The sequence below is a fragment of the Bufo gargarizans genome, chromosome 1, assembly GCF_014858855.1.
Source record: "Bufo gargarizans isolate SCDJY-AF-19 chromosome 1, ASM1485885v1, whole genome shotgun sequence".
Taxonomy (NCBI): domain Eukaryota; kingdom Metazoa; phylum Chordata; class Amphibia; order Anura; family Bufonidae; genus Bufo; species Bufo gargarizans.
In genome coordinates this window covers 715,042,402-715,068,445 of record NC_058080.1, presented here as the reverse complement: position 1 = coordinate 715,068,445, position 26,044 = coordinate 715,042,402, and the positions used below count along the sequence as shown (strand labels likewise).

The 26,044-nt window shown below is 40.3% G+C and overlaps 1 protein-coding gene across 1 annotated transcript; it reads left to right on the top strand.

Annotated features, from left to right (window-relative positions):
* Positions 1–1,742: 1,742 nt before the first annotated feature.
* Positions 1,743–22,610, top strand: LOC122937075 (SKI family transcriptional corepressor 2-like). Its single transcript, XM_044292633.1, has 7 exons — positions 1,743–3,497; positions 3,850–3,907; positions 9,192–9,266; positions 14,731–14,793; positions 16,856–16,954; positions 20,319–20,386; positions 22,548–22,610. The coding sequence occupies exons 1-7, from the start codon at positions 1,743–1,745 to the stop codon at positions 22,608–22,610; spliced, it is 2,181 nt and encodes a 726-aa protein (XP_044148568.1).
* The last annotated feature ends 3,434 nt before the right edge of the window (positions 22,611–26,044 follow it).

Genomic DNA, 26,044 nt, shown 5'->3' with positions numbered 1-26,044 from the left:
TTTACCTTTTCATTATTATTATTTATTTGTTGCATTTAATATTTATTGTATGATTGATGTGAATAATTTTAAATTAATAATTAGTTTGAATGAATTGAATATTCTTGAAACAAAATATTTCAAATCCAGATTTAGCAATAGAAAGGTGAAAACAGAGATTAGGGGGTGGACTACACATGGATATACATTGCCTATAATCTCAGGGCACAAAGACATCCTCATTTTATTTCTGAGCTTCATCCTGATCTAATGAAAACCATTCTGGGTTACTTGTCACAGTAAGGAGGTTAATTGCATTTTAATTAATAGTTGTATTACCAGGAACCTTTGCTTCGTACATAGAGTACCATGTAGCAAAAGTCTGCATCACCTATTGTTAGATTATTGCAAATTATGGTTACAATGTAATGATAAATAAAATGTGTTACTGAAATAACTGCAGTGGTTGGATGCTCTGTATTAGGATAAAAATAGATAGATAGATAGATAGATAGATACAAAAATGATATGAAATAGATACATAATAGATACATGATAAATAGATGGATATATATATAATATAGACAGAGATGAGATAGATAGAACGATAGACAGATCGATAAATAGATAATATAGATAGATAGAGATGTATAGATAAATAGATAGATAAAAGGCAGCACATGCAAAAAAGTGAAAGAAAAAAATGTTTATTCACCTATGTGGACAGTAAACATTTTTTTTCTTTCACTTTTTTGAGTGTGCTGCTTTTTTGCATCTTTTACCTTTTTAGGCATTGGTCTAGTCTCATTAGCCCCTCTTTTTTACCTTCTTACTTTTCTGTCTGGTGCTGCCATTTTTATTATGTATTTCTAGATAGATAGATATATAGATAGACAGACAGATAGATAGATAGATAGATAGATAGATAGATAGATATTAGATAGATAAATAGATAGACAGAGAGATATGAGATAGATAGATAGATAGATAGATAGATAGATAGACAGAGAGTATTTCTAGATAGATAGATAGATATTAGATAGATAGATAGATAGATAGATAGATAGATAGATAGACAGAGAGATATGAGAGATGGATAGATAGATAGATAGATAGATAGATAGATAGATAGATAGATAGATAGATAGAAGAGATGGATAGATATGAGATTGATAGGATATATATTTATGAGATAGATAGATAGATAGATAGATAGATAGACAGACAGATATGGGATAGATAGATAGATAGATAGACAGAGAGATATGAGATAGATAGATAGATAGATAGATAGATAGATAGATATGAGAGATGGATGGATAGATAGATAGATAGATAGATAGATAGATAGAAGAGATGGATAGATAGATATGAGATTGATAGGATATATATTTATGAGATAGATAGATAGATAAATAGATAGACAGACAGATATGGGATAGATAGATAGATAGATAGATAGACAGAGAGATATGAGATAGATAGATAGATAGATAGATAGATAGATAGACAGACAGATATGAGATAGATGATAGATAGATAGACAGAGAGATATGAGATAGATAGATAGATAGATAGATAGACATAGACAAATAGTGATCCAATAAAAGGTCAGCTGGAAATTAGAAACTGACTTATAGATCGGGCTGTCTGTCTTAGAATTTCTATAAACTTTTATCTACAAAAACCTTAAAAAATAATATTTCCTCTTATTTTAGGTATTAACCAGAATAAGGAACTTCCTTCATCTGGGATCTGCAGAAATGGCCACCAGCCCATTAACAGTCACAAACGACCACCTTTTGTCCTCTCCTCCAAACTCCTACCAAGACCCCCTTCAGTCAAGAGTCAGTCACTCCAACATGAAACCGAACCAAGTCAGCCAAGTCATTTTGTATGGCATCCCTATTGTATCGCTGGTCATAGATGGGCAGGAGAGGTTGTGCCTTGCCCAGATCTCTAACACACTCCTTAAAAACTATAGCTACAATGAGATCCACAACAGGCGGGTAGCCCTTGGTATCACCTGCGTGCAGTGCACCCCAGTTCAGTTGGAAATCTTGAGAAGGGCAGGAGCAATGCCCATATCTTCAAGAAGATGTGGAATGATTACTAAAAGGGAGGCTGAGAGACTGTGCAAGTCCTTCTTAGGAGAGAACCGGCCACCAAAGCTTCCAGATAACTTTGCATTTGATGTTAGTCATGAATGTGCATGGGGGTGCAGGGGGAACTTCATCCCGGCAAGGTACAACAGCTCCAGAGCTAAGTGTATTAAATGTACCTACTGCAACATGTACTTCTCTCCAAACAAGTTCATTTTCCATTCACATAGAACCCCAGAAGCTAAATACACCCAGCCTGATGCTGCCAACTTCAATTCATGGAGAAGACATCTTAAGCTGTCAGATAAGACCCCTCCAGATGAAATGGTATTTGCCTGGGAAGATGTCAAAGCAATGTTCAATGGTGGCAGCCGAAAGAGGGCTTTAAGTCATGCACATTGCCAAAGTCTGGGCAGCGTAAAAGCAAACAATGGCATCTTGCCACACATGATTGGTCAAGACCTCAATCAGAAGAGGCCAAGGTTCGAAGAAGAAGAAGAGATAGAGCCCACCAACATCACAAACAAGACCCAAAGAAGTTACCCTGTCATCCCAGTCCCCAGCAAAGGATTTGGCATGTTGCAAAAATTCCCCGCCAGCACCCTCTTTCCAAGTCCATACACTTTCCCAGCCTTTGGCCTGTGTCAGAAAAAAGATGATGCTGATACAGTCAATGGCCAGAAGACCAGTGCATTGTCAGGACTATTCTGGCCCGGTAGAAAAGATGCATTTTATCCCCCTTTTTGTATGTTTTGGCCACCAAGAACTCCTGGTGGACTTCCAGTTCCTACTTATCTCCAGCCTCAACCCAGCACCCTTACTTCCATTACAGACAACCCAACTCTAAGACAGGCCTTCCTAGAGCTGGCAGACCAGAGTGATGCCAGCAACCTCAGCAACACTGGAGACACCTTGTTTGAAACCGAATGTTCCAGCTCTCCAGTGTCCAGCGACATCAGACCCTCCTCTGAAACCAGGACCAATGTCTTGGAGGTCCCTTCCTTCCCAATTCGAAAACAGAGCTACCATTCCGCCTTCCGGCCTGTGGTCAAAGACGCCGAGAGCATTGCCAAATTGCATGGCAACCTTGAGGACTTCCAAAACGATAGGCATGTGTCACCCGGCACTAGCTGCAGTTACCAAAGTGACAGCTCGGACTCGGACGAAGAGCAGGAGGTGGATGTGGAAACCAACAAGCCGCCTGGTGAAGACGAAGAGGAAAGTCTCAGCAGTCAGTTTCTGCAGAGTAGAGGACTGGTAGAAAGCAATGAGAAAACATGCAAAGACCGTTCCCCCTTCTCCAGCTCCAGGAGCGAAACGCAGGCCGAGAAAATGGAAAACGCAGAACATCCTTCTTCCACCCCAAAAGACTCCAGCCCCCGTCATACATCAGTGGAGGAACCTTGCTACAAAGATGTAAATATTCCCTCAGGCTTCACAGCTAATTATTATTATTTAAATGCAGCTTTAGGCTGAATGGGTGATGTCTGCATAATAAGATTGATAACTAGATGCCCTACAGAAACGAAATCTTGTGTTTAGCTCTTTAACACAATGCCACAGAGAGCAAATGTTCTACATGCAAATAAACCCCTGTGTTCTGGAGATGCAGGGATTGTCCTGGGCCCATATGGTATCTAGCCTACCCTATATCCTATATACAATTAGGGGACTGCGCTGATAATGAGTTCACCTCCACCTGACATGTCCTCTATGTAGACCTGTCCTTTGTACCTTCCTATATGTTCTGGTTTTTTATGTCTTGTAGACCCAGAAAAGCAAAGAAAACAATGGGAACTTATCCTCCAAGGAAGACTCCTACCCAGGTAAGAGAGGCCATGGACAAATTTAACCTCTTCTTGGACACCACAGACTACACTTTTTAGCTCTATACCTCCACTATTGTACTATGGATTCTATCTGCTTGTTTTTCTCTAGTCTTTTGTTTTTGTTTTGTTGTTTGTTTGTTTTGTTTTTTTATTCAGGGAAAAGTTTGCTGAGAAACGTCAATTCCTATTTTGTCAAACTTAATATCAGCAAATTGATTCATTATGTATTTTCTTTCCCAAAATAAACAAGGGTTGGTAGTCAGAGTACATCTTATACACATGTATGGTATGACTCTGTATATCATTAATTCATATGAGTCTTGCCATCATCTTTGTATTATTCTTACATCTGGCTGTCTATGGTTGTACCGGATTGGGGGGATTGTTATATAGGAGTGCCACTATTCATTGCAGTATCACAATGTGTTATCTGTGACTACTACACGCTCTGCTACATTCATGTTATCTCTCTTGCATCTATATCTGTCTATCTATCTATCTATCTATCTATCTAATATCTATCTATCGAATATCTATCTATCTATCTAATATCTATCTATCTATCTATCTAATATCTATCTATCTATCTATCTAATATCTATCTATCTATCTATCTCTCTATCTGTCTATCTATCTATCTATCTATCTAATATCTATCTATCTATCTAATATCTATCTATCTAATATCTATCTATCTAATATCTATCTATCTATCTATCTCTCTATCTGTCTATCTATCTATCTATCTATCTATCTATCTAATATCTATCTATCTATCTAATATCTATCTATCTATCTAATATCTATCTATCTATCTATCTATCTATCTCATATCTATCTATCTAATATCTATCTATCTATCTAATATCTATCTATCTATCTAATATCTATCTATCAACTGTCTATCATGTATTTTCTTTCTTTCTCTCTGTTAGCTTGGAATAGTTATGGAATCAGTAAGGATTGATTTGGAATGAATAACTTCATATCTATCTATCTATCTATCCAATAGTTATCTATCAATCTATTTATCCAACATCTATCCAATATCTATCTATCAGTCTATCCGATATCCATCTATCTGTCTATTTATCTATCTATTTTATCTTCCTTCCTATGTATTTTATATTCTGTGTTAGCTTGGAATAGACCCCATTACATTAATATTATCTAATATTAACGACTGACCTGGGATGAATGAGCTCATATCTATCTATCTATCTAAAAATAAAAAAAACACAGCAGCACAGTTAGAAAAAAATAATAAATCGGGTGCAAATCCTCAGGGAAGGTAGGCAACCATTCCACTATGCAATATTTCCAAAACAAATTGGACAATTGGACGACTTGACAAAGGCCTCATTGAGTGGGCTGAAACGTTGCCTGGGAATAAATGGGTCATCACCTTTCACCCTGATTTAGAGTGCTGCCTTATTTTTGGGGAAATATCTATCTATCCATCCAATATCTACTTATCCAATACATTCCTTCCTTTCTTTAAAAAAAAATCCTATTCCAGTAACATTATCTACAGTAAAGATTGACCTAGGAGGAGATCAGCAGTGTCTTCAGATCTCACTACTGGTGTATTACACATGAGTGAATGAGCTCTCTGTCTGTCTTTCTGCCTCTATTAACGCAAGAGGTTATCCGGCCATGGCTGTGATACAGTGTCGGACTGGGGTGCATAGGGCCCACCAGTAAAATGTATTTTGAGGGCCCACCGTACAGATACATTCAAATATAATAAATAATCTAACACGTTTTTTAAATGAACATCGGCTGGTTGAGGTGCTGTGCATCGAATATATGTATGTAGTGCAGTAAGTCTACTGTGTTATGTGCCACTTATGCAGGGGGTCGGAGACTAGGGGCCCACATTGCTCAGGGGCCCACCAGGGGATTCACCTGTACCCCTATGGGCCTGTCCGAGCCTGCTGTGATATAACATGTTCCAATGATTCAGGGCGGGATGGTTTACAGGGAATCATGTCACTTCTCCTTCATCTTTATCCTCCCCTTCAGTGAGTACAATTACTCCATTAATACTTTAATCTGTAAATCCAAGGAGTCATATTCTATCTTTATTTTCCATAAACAAACTACAAAACAAAAACATATTATTAGACTCAAAGAAAACGAATGACACATTCATCTCGAGTACATCTGTATACACATTAATAGAATTAGACATTGTTGAACCTTCCGTGTGTTGTAGTTGACGGGTTATTATAATATTAGGAGAAAGTGGAAGGAGAGAGAAACCATTACACACTTATAAAAGCCTAATGTATGATCAAATACAATGGACATAGATTCATATGCCCGATGCATTATAGAGATGGAAATCTCCTGGTAAATAAGGCAAATTGATTAGTAACAAGGATCTACATCAGTCCAACAAAACCAGTTTCCAACACTGCCCCTTAAGGCACTATGATTTAAAGGCAACGCTCCTAAAATTCATATTTCGCCTATTAAATTTATCCCTTTTTTTGCTTGTGCCAGAATTTTTAATTTAAGTTTCAAAAGTTTAATAGATTTTTTCCAAAAGTTTAACTTTGAGGTTAACATGCTCCACCGTACACCCACTGATTGCAATGTTTCCTCTAAATAGTTGTCAGAGTCACTCCCCATTTTCTGTATGACTTATACCCTCGACCGCACCTCTCTGTGAAGAACTGTCACCTGTTTTCTGGTCTTATTTTGAGTGAAGGTGTACAAAATAACTGAGCTGTGTCATTGATCTATCTATCTATCTATCTATCTATCTATCTCATATCTATCTATCTATCTATCTATATCCTATATTTATTGCATTATCTATCTCATAGCTGTCCTATCTATTTATCTATCTGCTATCTAAATCTATCTATCTCATATTTATCTCATATCTTTCTATGTGTCTATCGTTCTACATAGTTTTTTGGTGACATATCTATCTCCTATCTATCTATCTATCTATCTATCTATCTATCTATCTATCTCATATCTATCTATCTTCTATCTATCTATCTCTCTATCTATCTCATATCTATCTATCTCATATCTATCTATCTATCTATCTATCTCATATCTATCTGTCTATCTCATATATATCTATGTATCTGTCTATCTCATAGCTGTCTATCTATTTTATATCTTTTTCTGCATATCTTTTTGGGACTTTTTGACTTATTTCAGATCTTCATCCAAATATTTTTGGAGACATTAGGGTCAGAGTAGAAAAATACCAAGTAAATTAAAAACATAAAAATTGGGACATTTGTGAGTTATAAGGCACGTAGGTTTTAAATTTTTTGCCAGAGATGATGGAAGAAACAACATATATTATGATTTCGGACGTAGTTCCTTTTTACTCCATGGAGTTTAGGAATCTAAGTAAATAAACCAACTGAAGACAGTCAGCAAGCTGGCTAAATGCTGTTGTTGACGGATCTTATTCTAATCATGGCTCTTCTGAATACACAAAGAACAGAATAGTCAAAGGAAATGTGTCACCAAAAATGTTATCTGCCAGTTAAAACCAGATAGTTTAGTCACATGTCTCCTTTTTCCTGCTGATTGTAGATTTTTTTAATTCTATTTTCTGAACATGATTATGGGGGGCGGCCGTCCTGTCTGAGCTGTTCTTAACAGCATTTAAGAAGCATCAAGAAAATTGCTTTACGGCAGCCCCATGGGCCAGAGACACAATGGTCTGGAGTGGACCTCAGTGACTTCTATGGGAGAGTTTTCTAGGCATGCTCTGTGACCTGTGCAGAGGTGATTGTACAAGGAGAGAATAGATAAGATGTGACAATCGCCTATTGTGAATGGCGGATCCTGTCTTATCTATACACAGAGGTGATACCATTACAGGCAGGATTAGAATGACAGATAAGCAGATACCTGCTGTAAAGTTATCTGTACAGACCAAGAAGTGGTGCCTATTATTAGGCTTAGAGGCCAGTGGGAAATTATATGATTTTTGTTTACATATAGATATTGACATGGAAAATTAAAAATAACATCATCAGAATTTTTTTTAAATAATTTAACCATAAAAAAAGTTATTTAAACAGTGGGGTATTTTATGACGACGCATTCCCTTTAAAGGTTTAGAGGACCCAATTCCATACACCCTATTACTGAATTCAGGGTTAATGGAGAAGGTCCTCTGTTCAGGCTCCTCATCTCTTGGCCAAAGCAAAGAGCGTCTCTCTCTCTGGAGGACCTGCCCTGTCCTGCATTACACAAACAGCCCTTGGATGTCACCGGGCATTGTGCACTACTTCATTTAGCCTACTTCACTTACTATCAAGTTTCCCCACAGATTATGGCTAATTTTGGGAAGTCCAAGCGGGGGGACATATTGTGATCATCTCATTGTCAAGGGACACTGCTAACAAGTAGTGAGTCTACTAAAGTGGAGAACCTCTTTAAGGCTCATTAACAAATTTACATCAAATACACCCATTTATTTTTTTCCATTACTTACATATCCCAAGTAAGAACAACCCCCATGAGCCATCCATACCCCTTTCAAACTATTACAGCAAATCAGCTGGAAAAAAATAAATGGGTGTATTTGATGTAAATTTGTTAATGAGCCTTAAAGAGGTTCTCCACTTTAGTAGACTCACTACTTGTTAGCAGTGTCCCTTGACAATGAGATGATCACAATATGTCCCCCCGCTTGGACTTCCCAAAATTAGCCATAATCTGTGGGGAAACTTGATAGTCACCTCCTGTGACAAGAGTTTCCATAGTGTACAAAAACTCAGAATGGGTCACACCTCCACTCACAGCTCCTCCAAATACTATCCATTTATTAAAGGTAGTGTCTACCATTTTTACTTGCATGGATTCATAATATATCTGTATAGGTAAGCTCTCTTTTTCTGACTTGATAAACTCTATAATTCTGGTTGCCTTCAGCCACCACTAGGGGGAGCTCACTGCATATATATTTATTCAGTTAGTAATGCACTCAACAGGAGCTATATGAAGCTGCATGCAATGTGCTCCCCCTAGTGGTGTTGCTAGTGGCTCCTATTGCAGTATTATGCCAAACAGGCAAAGAATTCCTGGCCCCCCTCACCTCAGGGGCCCCATAGCACTTATAATCTTGGTCTAGTTGACAGTTAGGATATTTTGCATCAATAGTCACAAATATTTCCTTGTGTCTTAATACCCCGGCTAAGACAATGTGGCTTGTTGGCGCCCCCAGCGTAGCAGATATGAAATAATAAAACCGCCATAGAGTGCACCATTTAAATTCCATTTTGTCTCATTGCAGATAAAAGCAAAGAGATCCACTTTTATGTCACAGAATCGGACGCCTCGGCGGGTGAATTCTGGAGAGAAATACCAGGTAAGACAAAATGTATCCCCCTAGAATGTTCCAAGGGTAAAAAAAATATATATATTAAAACCCAGAATAGGCAAAGAAAAAAAATAAGACGGCGCTAATAGCAAGCGGATTATTAATTGCGTTGGACGCATGAAAGGCGGTTGTAGGACCATATACAATGAGGCGGCGTGCGGAAGGCTGAAATGACAATAATTGAAATGTTCCATACAAACCTTCTATTAAGAAGGATCACAGCTTATTGCTTTTTCTATCTGTCAGACAGACATTAAAGGTGTTTTATTGCGTCTTTCCCAACATTTATATTATCTACATGATAATGATCTCTACACAAAATGTGTAATACATTTACAAAAATTACATTATACAAATTAAATGAAACCACCTTTTTACTGATTGCTAAACGTCTCCGAGGGCTTTACGGACGACGTGATTAGAACTTGTGATACTAACTTGTCTATTGCAGTGTCTTAAGGAGAGGTTTGCTTTCTTGGGAGCAGGGAATCTAATTTCCCATTTATGTAATGCAAACTGCCTTGGCTTTGACTATTCACGGTTAATTGACTGTCAAACGAGGTTGTTATCCTGAGGCAATGTCTGCAAATTTGCCTGTCAAATGAGACAGAGAGTGCAGGCAGCGGAGAGAGAGAGAGGCTGAGAGGGGCAGGGAAAGAGGGGAGCAGCGGCGGCAGCAGGGGGGCGGGCGGCAATGGTGGGGGGCAGAGGCCGGACTCTTATGTGGGAATTGGGGAAATGGAGAATTGTACTAAAGAATACAGAACATGTGTGACTACAATGCAGTCAACACCAATTATATAGGTATAGATCTGTCTATCTATCTATCTATCTATCTATCTATCTATCTATCTATCTATTATCTATCTATCTATCTATCTATTATCTATCTATCTATCTCATATCTATCTATCTATCTATCTATCTCATATCTATCTATCTATTTATCTATCTCATATCTATCTATCTCATATCTATCTTGTGTATATTTATCTATCTATAATCTATCTATTTATCTATATGCATTATACATACGTATCTATCTCATATCTATCTATCTATCTATCTCTCATATCTATCTTGTGTATATTTATCTATCTATATTTTATATGCATTATACTTACGTATCTATCTATCTATCTATCTATCTATCATCTATCTATCTCATATCTATTTATCTATCTATCTATCATCTATCTATCTCATATCTATTTATCTATCTATCTATCTCATATCTATCTATCTATCTCATATCTATCTATCTATCTCATATCTATCTATCTATCTATCTATCTCATATCTACCTATCTCATATCTATCTATCTTAGACAGCCGCCCATACATAAGAGATATAGGATATACAGGAATTTTAAATATGTCACTCAAAATCTGATCCAGATCCTGGATGGTCTTCACAAGAGGAGGAGAGATGTTGCTGTATAAGATATGACTGGTCCCCGGAGATACATATCTGTCAGTGGCCACTTACCTCACTTTCTCATTATAACATGTATATCACCGGGGTGTACGATCTGTACGGCTGAGTGCAGAAATAGCGGACATATGTGTGCGGCACTTCAGGTCCAGTGTCTGTCGTGCTAAGACTGCCAGGCAGAAAAACACACTTGGTCAATGGTTCTTGCTACTCCAGATATTAAGATAAATTCTTTCACTTCTTCTCAATATAGTCCTATCAGATTCAGAGAGTATGTTAAAGAGGACCCGTCCCCTCTCCTGACATGTCTGCTTTAGTAACTACTTGCATTCCCCATATAATAATTCTGAGTTTATTGTTACAACTCCATGTTGTGCCATTCATTTATTATTCCAACTAGAAATGTGAGCAAATTCCTAGCAGTTTGCAGGTGAAGGTCCAGCTGGATGTTACCTGCTGGGGGGGGGGGGGGGGTCCCTGCGCAGTCTGACATTATCCTTCAATCAGTGCTGCCAGTGTCAGACTGTGCAGGGACACCCCCAGAACAGGTAACATCCAGATGGACCTTCATTGCAAACTGCTAGTAAAGTATTCATGACTTCTAGAAGGAATAATAGAGGAACGGCACAACATAGTCATAGGAATAAGAGCTCCAGAACTATTATTACATAGAAAATGCAAGTAGTTACTAAAACAGACATGTCAGGGGAGGTGACAGCTCCTCTTTAGGTACTGCCAACTCAGGTGTGATTTGAAAAGAGAGGTGGAAGACACTAAGGATATGGGACTGAACTCTACTGCACAGGGACACCCTCAAAATTGTGGAATATATTAGAATTAATTTCCCGCAAGTTTAGCAATCCAAGGCAGACAGATTGTAGTAAGTGGGTAATACAGTGCGCTCAGGAAGTCTTCAGACACTTTCATTTTTTCACATTTTGTTATGTTCTTCCTCATCATTCTTCACTCAGTAACCCAGAGAGAACAGAGCGTTAGAAATAAAATCTGACATAAGTATTCAGACCCTTTACTCTGGACTTAAGTTGAAGCTCCTTTGGCAGTGATTACAGCCTCCAGTCTTCTTGGGGATGATGCCATAAGGTTTCCACACCTGGATGTGGGGATTTTCTGTCATTCTTCTCTGCAGATCCTCTCAAGCTCTGTCAGGTTAGATGGGGACCGTCGGTGGACAGACATTTTCAGGTCTCTCCAGAGATGTTCCATTGGGTTCAGGGCTCTGGCTGGACTACTCAAGGACATTCACAGAGTTGTCCCTAAGCCTCTTCTGTGTTGTCTTGGCTGTGTGCTCAGGGTCATTGTCTTGTTGGAAGGTGAACCTTCAGCCCTGTCTGAGGTCTAGAGCACTCTGGATCAGGTTTTCATTAAGAATATCTCTTTACTTTGCTCCATTCGGCTTTTTCGCAACCCTGACCAGTCTCCCTTTCCTAGCTTCTGAAAAACACCACACAGCATGATGTTGCCGCCACCATGCTTCACTGTAGGGATGGTATAGGGCAGGTGATGAGCAGAGCCTGGTTTCCTCCAGACATGACGCTTAGAATTAAGGCCAAAATGTTCAATCTTGGTGTCATCAGACCATAAACTCTTGTTTCTCACAGTCTGATAGTCCTTTAGGTGCTTTTTTGCAAACCTCCATGTGTCTTTTACTGAGGACAGGCTTCTTTCTGGCCGCTCTGCCATATGGACCAGATTGGTGGAATGCTGCAGTGATGGGTGACCTTCTAGAAGTTTCTCCTACCTGCACACAAGATATTTGGAGCTCATCCAGAGTGACCATTGTATTCTTGGTCACCTGTCTTACTGAGGCCCATCTCCCTCCATTACATAGTTTGGTGGGGCGGCCAGCTCTAGGAAGAGTCCTGGTTGTTCCAAACTTTTTCCATTTAAGAATTATGGATGCCACTGTGCTCGGGAACTTTCAGTGCGGCAGAAATTTTTTGTAACCTTCTCCAGATCTGTGCCTCCACACAATCCTGTCTCTGAGCTCTACAGGCAGTTCTTTCCTCCTCATGGCTTAGTTTTTGCTCTGATATGCATGGTCAGCTGTGAGACATCATATAGACAGGGCTGTGTTTTCCAAATCATGTCCGATCAACTGAATTTACCACAGGTGGACTCCAAGGGTCTGAATACTTATGTCCATTTGAAATGTTAGTTTTTATTTTTTAATAAATTTGCAAGTTCCATAGTGGTGAATGGAGAGTGCACCACTCATGCACCGCCACCTCTCCATTCACAGCTATGGGACTTCTGGGACTTTTTAATAATTGACACGTTTTGGTTGGGTGACAACAAGCTTCTACAATTTGTCACCAGTCATATGGGAAACAATCACATTTCATAGGTGGACTCTAAAACGGTGCCCCTAGTGACCACACTATGCCAAACAGAAGGATCACTTGTTATTACTTATTGTTCTACAGCAAAAACATTTACTATTAGGGTGGAGAAAGGTTAAAAAGAGCATTTCCCACTTCGCAGAACCCAACACATCTGTATATTATATAGACAGTCCCCTGATTTCAATGAGAACTGTGTAATGCTTAATTTCTCCTGTGGTGGCGCTGCAGGGAATTTTTGCCAGGTTTCTTCCCAAGTTACAGCTGATCATTGGGGGTTCCAGCAGCAGGAACCTTTACTTATTGTAAGGGCACTCTTCTAACAAAAGATGGTTTAACCAAAGTAAAAACCCGCTTTAAATGCAAATTGTTGTCAATCTAATATCTATCATTTTTTCTAGTGCCCCAGGCTTTTTTAAACTAAACATGTCCACAATTCTGTTCTGATCAGTTGTATATCTCTCTAGGAGTCTGAGCTATGAGTTTCTTATACAGAACTCCAAATCCCCTGCTTCGCTTCGCATAGCCATAGAGGTAAATGCTAAAATTCTGGCTGCTTACGGCCACCACCAGAGGGAGCCGTGAAGCTTACTGAAGACAAATGTATGATTGACTTCAATGACAGATGTATAAATCTATATACGGTGATCTCCCCCTAGTGGTGACTGCTAGGAGAAAGATTTTTCAGGGGATTTGGACTTTTTATTAGAATAACAGAGCTCTGATCCCTATAATCATATATTATGGGGAGTCAGTGTAATCCAGAACATAAAGAAAATAACTCAAATATTTTTTTATTATCTTTTATCTATTTATTGGTGACTTTTTTTATTTTTACTTAATTAGATTTTTGTTTTTGGCTATTTTTGCATAATATTTCATTTACTTTTTTTCCCTTTTTCAATTCCACTTTATTTCACCAATTTTTCCATTTTTCTACAATGTATCAAGTCTAAAGCGCCACACGTAAATTTACTGTACATCATGATAAAGTAGTCCTCACCAGTACATTGCAGGGCTCGCTGGCTGAATTGATGCAATAATAATTTCACTGCCTTCCTGTTGCAAAGTTCTCGGTGCAGATTTTATATCTACATAAAGTTAATGTTGAATCCCACAAAAGAACAAAAAGCAAAAAACAAAACCAACTAGATAGCGGGACATCTGTGCCCATAACGGGTTTAATTAACTTTTGCATCATGTTCTCAGTGGGTCACGGGCGAAATACCGATCTTTCTCCATCTTTACTTTAATAACTTGTTGAAATACTGGCATAAAAGGCAGAATATAAAAATCCCAAGTAAAGACATAAAACGCGTCGAGGTCTCTCCCCGCCACTAACAGATGCCAATATCTTTCCTGACAGCCAACACTAAACATGTAAAAGCTACACAAAGCGAGAGAGACGGTGGTTAATCCAACGAGTGCAAGCCATAACCTTGTCCCCGCCTGTGGCAACGCGCCGCGCTGAATGGGCCCTTAAAGTGAAATTTATGTCGCCTCTTCTCTGCCCGAGAAACTGTTTTAATCTTGGAAAAGGCAATTACTCGACAGACATAAAAGCGGACGGGGGAAACAGAGGAAAAATAAATAAATGGAAAAAAATCCAAAGTCAACAAACTCATTAAACTCATCTTTTTTTCTATATTGTCTGCAGGAGAAGCCAGTCAGGATGGCTCATCACCAGCCCTGAAGAAGGACATGGGGAGCATGGGGAAAGGTACGTTTATCCATCTCACCGTGGACAGGTCCGAACAATCTCCCGCTTGTAGTATCCTAGCCCAGCAGACGACATAAGCAAAGTAAAAACAAACAAGAGTAACACGACTGACGCATTTCAGACCGCCATTGCAAATATCTGAAGCGCGTTAGCTATGTTCCTCTTTTCCTGATACAACATTTTGCTGTTTTAGGAGTCTTTTTACGAATGGTGCCATCCTCTTATTACGCTAAAATGCTACAATTTTCCATGTCGTTCAACATGAACTTTTAGGGCCAGAGGATATTTTTCACAGCGGGGTTCATGCAAGAGAAGGGGCTCCATAAAAAAAAGGCCAAATGGACTCGTGCTTGGACCCCAACACCCCCCACCTACATGTGGTCACAATTCAGAGGGGTCCTGTACTTTGCCACCTAGTTGCATAGGGATAGGAACCACCAGTAGCTTGTTCTTTGAGGCACCCAGAATTTAGCACTCTTTGAAGGGTTTCGTATAGGGCAGTATATACATCAATTTCTCGCCAATATTAAGATCTCTGCTTGCTGTCAGGTAACATTTTTTATTAATACTGATCACAGCTGAGAGTTAGCCTCCAGCTAGGCATGATCTAAACAGTCTGATCTTCTGACTGATACATTCCACCTGCACAGATACAGGACAGGAGGGATGAGTTGTCCATAGCTCACAGAGAATGGTCTAGACCAGACATGCTCAACCTGTGGCCCTCCAGCTGTTGCAAAACTACAACTCCCATCATTCCCAGGCAGCCTACAGAGGGGCATGGTGGGAGTTGTAGTTTTACAACAGCTGGAGGGCTGCAGGTTGAGCATCACTGGTCTAGACTGGATAACATTGTAGCAAATCTTCAGCTGTGAAAAGTTTTAAAGGGGTATTCTGTTTACATTACGTTATAACTATTAGATCGTTGAGGGTCCTACCACTGGGATCACAAGAAAAGAGGCTCCGTATGGATAGAGGATAACTTATTGTAACTGGAATACCCCTTTAAGTCTGTACAGGCATTTAGTCTGTGGCACGGGTTTACTTCCAGATGTCCAGAAGCTGAAAAGCTGATGCTTCTCACAGCTGAGGGTTTGCTACAGTTGCATTCAATCTAGGCAATCCTCTGTGAGCTAAACAGTATGGGCAAGTTGATAAAAGTCCTCTTTGACTGTTTTTGTCCATCATGGCCAGCATATCACCAGGGGTGCACCACCGATGAGGCCAGGTGAGGCGATCACCTCAGGCAGCACCAGGCAGGGGCAAGAGGGGGGCAGGGGAAGGGCCATGGGCAATGAGCGCTTTCATTGTGGCAAAGGGGTTAGGTTAAGAAATTGGCATTGGGGGGGGCCCGTTTCAGTTTTCGCCTCAGGCAGCAGAAAGGCTAGGTGCACCTCTGCATATCACATAATATTCAGGAGTCTAGGAATGTTGGGTGGCAGTGGCGACCATATTGCCGGTCACCCAGCTTTCCCGGAAGGTGATAGAGTAACTAATAATCTGACATAAGAAAGCGACTCAAGGACTCTGATGCTCAGAAAGGACACACAAGGTCACAATTACAGTCCCAGCCCGGCCCGGTTGACTACAGACAGCCAGATGTGATCTCTTCCTTCTCTCTTAGAGGGTGAACACATTAGAGTCCATTATTCGCCCTTCATTATGGCAGTGACATGGCCCTTTTAAATACTGACATTAACTCCTTCCTTGCCCGAGGCTCGAAGCGCATCAATCATAGAGAGCCGCTGGCTGCCGGCGTCGTCCCACTGAAAGGGTTAGCGGCAAAGTTAGGCAGGTAACCGGCTTATCAACCATATTTTACGCTTGACAAGCTGCGTATGAATAATATATGGCGGCTGGGTGGATATAATTGAGATTAATGCATGCGTATCAATCAATACATGACACGGTAATATAATACTTTAAAATAATATATTGCATTGATTTATATTCATGATTTCTGCATCGGGCCTCGCCCCCGGCCCACACAGCACTTTATGCTTTTTGCTATTTTTTTATTTTAATTCTTGTCAATATTTATATAATTATTTTTTTTCCCCAGAAGAACTTCAGAAAGTTTTATTTGAGCAAATAGATCTGAGGCGGAGACTGGAGCAAGAATTCCAAGTGTTAAAGGGGACGCCATCTTTTCCTGTTTTCAGTAAGGATATTTTTTTTATTATTATTGTGCATTATATTTGCTACCTGCTGACTTTGGTACTTGAGATATTTTTGGGCACATGATGGTTGCACAGATCTGAAAATAAAAAGTTACAGAATAGAAGAGCCAATGGTTGTTGAAAATTCAGTGACTTTCAGCTACACAAACTGTTCAGCCCTATGGGCGCAGTCCCATGTCAGTCACAAAAATAGTGTGAGAACTTGTACGGATGTTATACCTGACTTAAGCAGATTACAGAGGATGACTGAACCATAGAGACATGGCAAATTGTGCAATGAGACTTTTTACACTCTTTGGATAGATAGATAGATAGATAGATAGATAGATAGATAGATAGATAGGTAGATAGATATGGCATTGGGCAGGTGATGAGCAGTGCCTGGTTTCCTCCAGAAATGATGCTTAGAATTAAGGCCAAAAAGTTCAATCTTGGTTTTGTTTCTCACAGTCTGAGAGTCCATTAGGTGATTTTTTTTTTAAATCCAGGCGGTTTTCATGTGTCTTTTACTGAGGCTTCTTTCTGGCCACTCTGCCATAAAGCCCAGATTGCTACAGTGATGGGTGATCTTCTGGAAGTATCTCCCATCTGCACACAGGATCTTTGGAGCACATCCAGAGTGATCATTGGGTTCTTCGTCTTACTTTGGTGGGGCGGCCAGCTCTAGGAAGAGTCCTGGTTGTTTTAAACTTCCTCCATTTAAGAATTATGGAGACCACTGTGCTTCAGGGAACTTTCAGCGCAGCAGAAATTTTTTGTCCTCTTCTCTCGATCTGTGCCTTCACACAATCCTGTCTTTGACAGGATTCCTCAACCACCCTACGCCCCCTTTTTTAGAACTGGCATACGTGTCATGGATGAGGAAGAAGTCGCAGATTCGGCCGCAAATCCCATTTTGCCACCGAATCTGCAACAGATTTAGGCCAAAAATTGGCGTATAGCTATTCATAAATGACCCCCATTGTCTTCAATAGAATGACCAAAGTAGATTTTCTATGATGGACTGTGGAGTTATTACTTATGTAGAAGGTATGTCTTTAGGAGAAGATGTATGATAGGAGAACATTTAGCTAATAGAGAAGGAGGATGGAGCTGAGGGTGGGACACTCCTAATAGCGAGACCCTTCTACCCCATTAACTAACCCTGACTAAGTGATTAGTCCAACAAAAAGGAAAAACAACATCTTGATACAGACTACTAAATTTCATCTCCCACTACTCTCTGATTAGGCAGCTGCTCAATTAGGGTGGAAGTCCCTAGGGAATGTATCATGGCTGCAAAATCTCTAGAATTCATCAAGGGCTTACCTAACATAGAGGCACTCCTGGTGGCTATATCTGGGTCCTTGGGATGGGGCATCCAACAAACCTTTCCCCATTGTAATCCAGAACAAAGCATTATGTTCTTGGCTACCTCAACATTAATGATCAACCATTCTGAGCGTTTCACCACCCTTTGTTACCAACAAGGCAGTGGGAAGAAGTGCCGATGGTGGGGTGGCATGAGCGAGCAGCAATAGGGGTCTTTGTTTTATCATGGGGCCCCCTCTGGTCCGTCTTGGATGTATCATACAAGGAGTTAATGTTCTCTTAGAGCCTCATTTAGCGATTGAAAGCCTTTCCCATCAGGACCTATATCGTATACGTTTAATATATATATCATCTTCCCGTGAGAGCCTTCTGAGAGCTTCTCGCCTGAGAGACGTTTGTCTCATTGTTTCCTGTTTTATCTCATAACTCCCAATGACGTTGGTTAAAAGAAGAGATGCGGCTGTTTAATGGGAGCTCTCAGATGTTACCTCCATTATCAGGAGTCTTCGCTCTGGGCCAACCATGATGTACACTCTAGGATACAAGTCCAGATACTTGTACATCTTTAATAACGATGCCTGTCTAGAGGTCTCCTCCAGTATTTACTACCTGTCAGACATGTTCTTTATCTGTAGAAGGGAAGGGGAGAGAAACTCCTGGGGATCATACCCTACAAAACTCTGCCTGCCTTAGATGATGGCAATCTCCATGCCTCCTGTCATACAGTGTATATGGGTGTGGCATATAGGCATTACATCTCACTATATATATATATATATATATATAAAAGAACCAGTATATGGCAGTATTTATAATGGCAGTGTATGACACTATATATAATTACAGTGTATGGCAGTATTTATAATCACAGTGTATGGCAGTATTTATAATCACAGTGTATGGCACTATTTATAATGGCAGTATATGCCACTATTTATAATGATATATCAGTAGTAATAAGTCAGAGCAACTGGACTAGTACTTTGTTCCTTGAAGACATTTCACTGGTCATCTGACTTGCTTTCTCAATTAAAATAGCTTGTACGAGAATTCTCCTGCATTAGATACTTGTAATTTGTGCTTCTGCCATTTATTGTATTTGCATGACTGAAGCTATTATATGTTGGTAAACTGCCTTTGGAGATGTGTTAGAGCTGCATTGTAAGTTGCTACTAATTTTTTATTTTAACTATTTATAATGACAGTATATGGCACTATATACAATCACAGTATATGGCACTATTTATAATGACAGTGTATGGCACTATTTATACTGACAGTGTATGGCACCATATATAATGACAGTGTGCATCACTATTTATAATGACAGTGTATGGCACTATTTATAATGACATTGTATGGCACTATTTATAATGACAGTATAAGGCACCATATATAATGACAGTATATATCACTATTTATAATGACAGTGTATGGCACTATTTATTATGACAGTGTATGGCACTATTTATAATGACAGTATAAGGCACCATATATAATGACAGTATATATCACTATTTATAATGCCATTGCATTGCACTGTTTATATGGTTACTGTATAGCAATGTTTATGAAGGCAGTTTATGGCACCATTTACCGTATATGGGTACTGTATTGCACTGTTAGCTTTGCACAGCACCTCTTACAATACTTTCACACTGGGGCACTACTATATAAATACATAGACATAGAGTAATTTTCGATGGTGGGCACAGGATGACAATGGGACGCTGCAGATATAGTTTTATACTATTGTACAACTTCTGTCGTGACTTTATTGTTGCCGGTATTTCCATGTGATTGCAATTTTTGGGAAGGCAGCTATACGGAGGACACGTAATTCCTTCTGTGAAGGGACTAGTATGAGGCTCACCGTGGCGAAGATCATTACTTCATTACACTTTTTATGTACAATACTGTATTGCAGCGTGTTAATTATCAGTTATTAATTCCTTTCTCATCTGAAATGAATACCTGTTATATACCCTGCATATCGCCATGACATTAATGTGCATATTTCACCTTCCTTCACAGATAACTTCCATGACCAAATGAAGAGAGAGCTAGCATACAGAGAGGAAATGGTCCAGCAGTTACAAATTGTAAGTTATACATAAATTATAAACCCTCTGTAATCCTTCCTGGCAGAACACAGGCTGCCATAAACAGTGCCCACATCCCTCACCCCTAAGGCTGGGTTCAGACCTGAGCGTTTTACAGCGCGTTCCTACGCGCTGTAAAACGCTCAACAGGCAAGAACCAATGATTCCCTATGGGCATGGTTCTCACCTGAGCGTTTTACAGCGCGTACGATCGCGCTGTAAAACGCCCGACGCCCCAAGAAGTACATGAGCTTCTTTGGGGCGTCTTGTCGCGCGTTCCCGTACATAGACTTCAGCGGGAACGCGCGACAATGGGCGTTCGCTTGTCTCTGTATGCGCGATTGCAAACGCCTGTACAATCGCGCATACAGAGCGCTCCATCGCGAACGCTCAGGTCTGAACCCAGCGTAAGTCCTGCAGGCTTATCTTTACAATATCTCCAGCTTTTGTGCAATTCATGTTTGTGCCACTAGGGGGCAAGGATGAAATCTTTTCCTTTTTGTAATTCTGGTACCTGTAGACTGGAAAATATTTTCTTACTAAGTTTCCTGTGTGTTAAGACAAGTCCTTGGAGCTTTCTTATGCAGATCCTAATGTTTTATTGTTATACCCCAGAGCTGTATTCACAATTCTGTAGTCTTCAGGGCTGGAATCTTTTCACAGACACTGGACAGCGATTTGATAATCAGACTGGTCATATCCATTAGAAGGCTATCCCTCCCGACCCCACTGTACACATACAATCTCATCTCTAGCTGCGGCTTATTTCCCCTTAGAGCAAAAGGATCGGGCATATTGAAATCCAACAGCCCGATCCCTATCTCCCCTAACATATTCTGTCATGGAAATGTGTGGGGGAAATCTGCAGTGTATTAAGGGCACAGAAAAGTGAATCTGATCATCCACACAGTGCTAAAAAAAAAAAAAAATCAGCACCATAAAGTGACCTGCGGCTTTAAATCCAGATCATGTCAATTTATGCTATACATTTAACCCTTTACACTGGAGTACTCAGACAATAAGTTGCCGTTCTTGGACAACCCATTTAGACTTTCTATGTAGATTTCATTCCATTCACTTTCTTCAAGGGCTCATGCACACGACAGTATGTATTTTGCTGTCCACAAAACACTGATCCCCCCAAAAAAAACGGATGACGTATTTTCTTTCCGTGTCTGTTTCGTTTTTTTGCGGACCGTATGCGGAACCATTCATTTCAATGGGTCCTCAAAAAAAAAACGTAAGTTAGTCCATGTGCATTCAGTTTCCGTATGTCCGTTTCGCAATAACTTAGAACGTGTCCTATTATTGTCCGCATTACGAACAAAGATAGTACTGTTCAATTAGGGGCCAGCTGTTCCATTCCGCAAAATACGGAATGCACACGGACGTCAAATTACATATGGTCGTGTGCATGAGCCCTAACAATGCCTGTCCTTGTCCGCAAAACAAGAATAGGACATATTCTATTTTTTTGCAGAACAGACATGCGGCCATACGGAAAAACGGAATGCACAGTCGTTTCCATTTTTTTGCGGACCCATTAAAATGAATGGCTGCACATATGGACCTGTAAAAAAAAGCTGAACGGAAAAAAATATGAGCCCTTAGATATTATCCACATTGAACATCTATAATGTCACCATCTAAGTGACTACACAGCACAGATTCCCCTATCAACCCAGCTACAAGCCTGCAGCGCCGCCTAGTGTTCATTTTAATATTGGCTTGTACAGATAAAAAAAAAATATTTTGAGGAATTATTCTTGAATTTTGCAAAAGCATTAACCCTTAGGTCCAGTTTCCCTGTTGTCTGCCAAAAGGAACAATTTCCTACTTTAAACTGATGGCAGAAAGCACATATTTTAAAGGCTATAACTCCAGAATGGCGCAGAATATCATGCTAATTTTATTTCTCAGTCCCTTAGGTTATCAAAGAGAATGTCACATACAAACCCTATTGAGCTGCTTCTTGTATAATAATTTGTTTCTGCAACCCATAACTCAAATTGTGCCCTTTTTTTTTGTTGTTTTCCTGGAAAACCCCTTTAAGCTTTATTTACTTAAACCCGGACGACCCCTTTAACATAATCCTTTATTAATCATTAGGATGACGTGTTAATTAGAACGCTTTCCAATTAAAATGTTTCCCTTCCTGCAGATCCCTTATGCTGCCAGCCTAATCAGGAAAGAGAAGCTCGGTACACATTTAAGCAAAAGCTAAAAGGTAAGATAAGCTTCCGTGAACCTTGAGGATAGGTGGGTAGGGGTCGTAACATCTGTCGATACCCTGTAGCAGCCTGGCAACAATCCATAGGGACAAGGTAACTTTAGCTGGGTGATCCTGGCCATGGGAGAATCATGTCACCTAGACTTCTGGCTTGTCAGCCACAGTGCAGCTCCTGAACTGCTCCCCTAACCTTCTGTACACTACTAACTGAATTTGCTTGCTGTCAACACTAGGGGGAGCCCACTACATACAGTTTCCATGGAGCACACTATTAGCTAACTTCATATGATGTGAACTCCCCCTAGTGGTGGCTGCAGGCATCCAGAATTTCATCATCTCTCTAGGGCTTTGGGAAGGGAAACAGTAGATTTGACTTGATGTGTGTGTGAAGACAGAAATCTGATTATTCTATAGAATTGAATTATGGTGGGCATAATTTGGTGGGTGCTCAAGTTGGGTCCTATGTGTAACCAATTTCTTTTTTTTTTTTTTCCAGACAGGGCAAAAGCTGCTGCAAAATCAGCTGAGAATTTTGTAAAATAATCCCTTCCTTGAACTTGTACAAAGACTGGAAACCAGGACTTTTGGTAGAACAACTGGCTCCTTGTGAAGCTGAGTGATCATGGACACTTTGGACTTAGCAGCTGATTCTAAGGAGTAGCAGAGACTACAACCACAAGCCCCCCTCTGTAGGGGTACCAAAGTATGTGTGACCCCAGATCATGCACTTAAACACACTGGACGGGACGTGTTCAGCCTGGAGAAGACAGGGGGCGCCCTCCTCTGGATCTCCCCACTCTATAGCAGTGGTCAGCTCTGGCTCTATTCTTCACTGATGATGGTCAAGCTACAACCGACGATGGACCCTGTCCTTTTACTATGCCTGCTGTATGGGTTCAGCTGTGCCCTCCTGGAAATAATTTTACAGTTTAATATTAATTGTAATTAAGAATATAATCTCTGTTCTCAAAGTATTTATCACTGTTCTTGTAGTTTCTTTATTATTTATGTGGATAAGAATCTATAATAAAAGCTATCAAGTGGTATCTGGGCTGATCCATCAGGTTATGCAGTCATCTGAGGCTCTTCTGGGGACTTGGAGTTGCAGTGTAAAGCATGGTGGAGGGACACAGCAGATGCCTGAGCCACTGATGAGAAAGGAGGTGGATTTCTGACTCCTATAATACAGACCAAATCCCCATCCTCCCTTCTTCTTCCTGATTTCTCTGTAGGACTGTCAACAGTCTGTGACGCACCCTCACCCAGGTGGGCAATGTTTTTGGCTCCTGTGTTCTGGGTGCTCAGAGTTATCAGAGGTAACCTGTGAAACCTGGATTCTGAATGATTGCCATCAGGTCCAGTATCCCTATGATAACAATTAGCTGTAAGAAGACAGGGGCCACAATTCTTAACCACTTCAGCCCCCCTAGCTTAAACACCCTTAATGACCAGACCACTTTTTACACTTCGGCACTACACTACTTTCACCGTGTATTGCTCGATCATACAACTTACCACCCAAATGAATTTTACCTCCTTTTCTTCTCACTAATAGAGCTTTCATTTGGTGTTATTTCATTGCTGCTGACATTTTTACTTTTTTTGTTATTAATCAAAATTTACCTAAATTTTTGCAAAAAAATTTGATTTTTCACTTTCAGTTGTAATTTTTTTTAAAAAAAACTACATTTCTATATAAATTTTTCTCTAAATTTATTGTTCTACATGTCTTTGATAAAAAAAAGTTTGGGTAAAAAAAAAATGGTTTGGGTAAAAGTTATAGCGTTTACAAACTATGGTACAAAAATGTGAATTTCCGCATTTTGAAGCAGCTCTGACTTTCTGAGCACCTGTCATGTTTCCTGAGGTTCTACAATGCCCAAACAGTAGAAAAACCCCACAAATGACCCCATTTCGGAAAGTAGACACCCTAAGGTATTCGCTGATGGGCATAGTGAGTTCATAGAACTTTCTATTTTTTGTCACAAGTTAGCGGAAAATGATGATTTTCTTTTTTGTTCCTTACAAAGTCTCATATTCCACTAACTTGTGACAAAAAATAAAAACTTCCATGAACTCACTATGCCCATCATGAAATACCTTGGGGTGTCTTCTTTCCAAAATGGGGTCACATGTGGGGTATTTATACTGCCCTGGCATTTTAGGGGCCCTAAAGCGTGAGAAGAAGTCTGGAATATAAATGTCTAAAAAAATTTACGTATTTGGATTCCGTGAGGGGTATGGTGAGTTCATGTGAGATTTTATTTTTTTCACAAGTTAGTGAAATATGAGACTCTGTAATAAAAAAATAAAAATAAATAAAAATCAATTTCCGCTAACTTGTGCCAAAAAAGGTCTGAATGGAGCCTTACAGGGGGGGTGATCAAGGAGTCTATGTGGGGTGATCACCCCCCTGTCATTGATCACCCCCCTGTAAGGCTCCATTCAGACGTCCGTATGTGTATTGCGGATCCGATCCATGGATCCGTGGATCCGCAAAACACATACGGACCTCTGAATGGAGCCTTACAGGGGGGTGATCAATGACAGGGGGGTGATCAATGACAGGGGGGTGATCAGGGAGTCTATATGGGGTGATCAGGGGTTATCAAGGGGTTAATAAGTGACGGGGGGGGTGTAGTGTAGTGGTGTTTGGTGCTACTTATTACTGAGCTGCCTGTGTCCTCTGGTGGTCGATCCAAGCAAAAGGGACCACCAGAGGACCAGGTAGCAGGTATATTAGACGCTGTTATCAAAACAGCGTCTAATATACCTGTTAGAGGTTAAAAAAATCGCATCTACAGCCTTCCAGCGAACGATCGCCGCTGGCAGGCTGTAGATCCACTCGCTTACCTTCCGTTCCTGTGAACGCGCGTGCCTGTGTGCGCGCGTTCACAGGAAATCTTGCGTCTCGCGAGATGACGCCCCGGCGCGTCCAGGAGGAACAGGGCTGCCGCAAAGGCGCAGTCCTGCGTGCGGCGGTCCTGGGGTGGTTAAAGGGGTTGTCCAGGAGTAAAATATTAAAGACCTATCCTCGGGATAGGTCATCAACATCTAATTGGTTGGGCTCCAAAGACCGGCACCACTGTCGATCAGCTGGCGGAAGGGGTAGCAATGCTTAGGTGAGCAACTCAGTTCCATTCAAATTAATGATCCTGGGCTGCAATACCAAGAACTGCCACTAAGCAATGTATGGCGCTGTGCTTGGTATACTGTGAGCAGGCAGAGTCGCTCACTGCAGATGGTGTCGGGTGTTGGACACCCTCGAATCAGATATTGACGACCTATCCTGAGGTTAGGCTATCAATATTCAGCTTCTGGAAACCCAATTTAAAAACACTAGAGACTTTAATATAGATCTGCTGCTTAGTAATTAGTAGGATTAGTAAATCAGGGTCATGCATGTCCATTAATTGCGTGTGGTATTG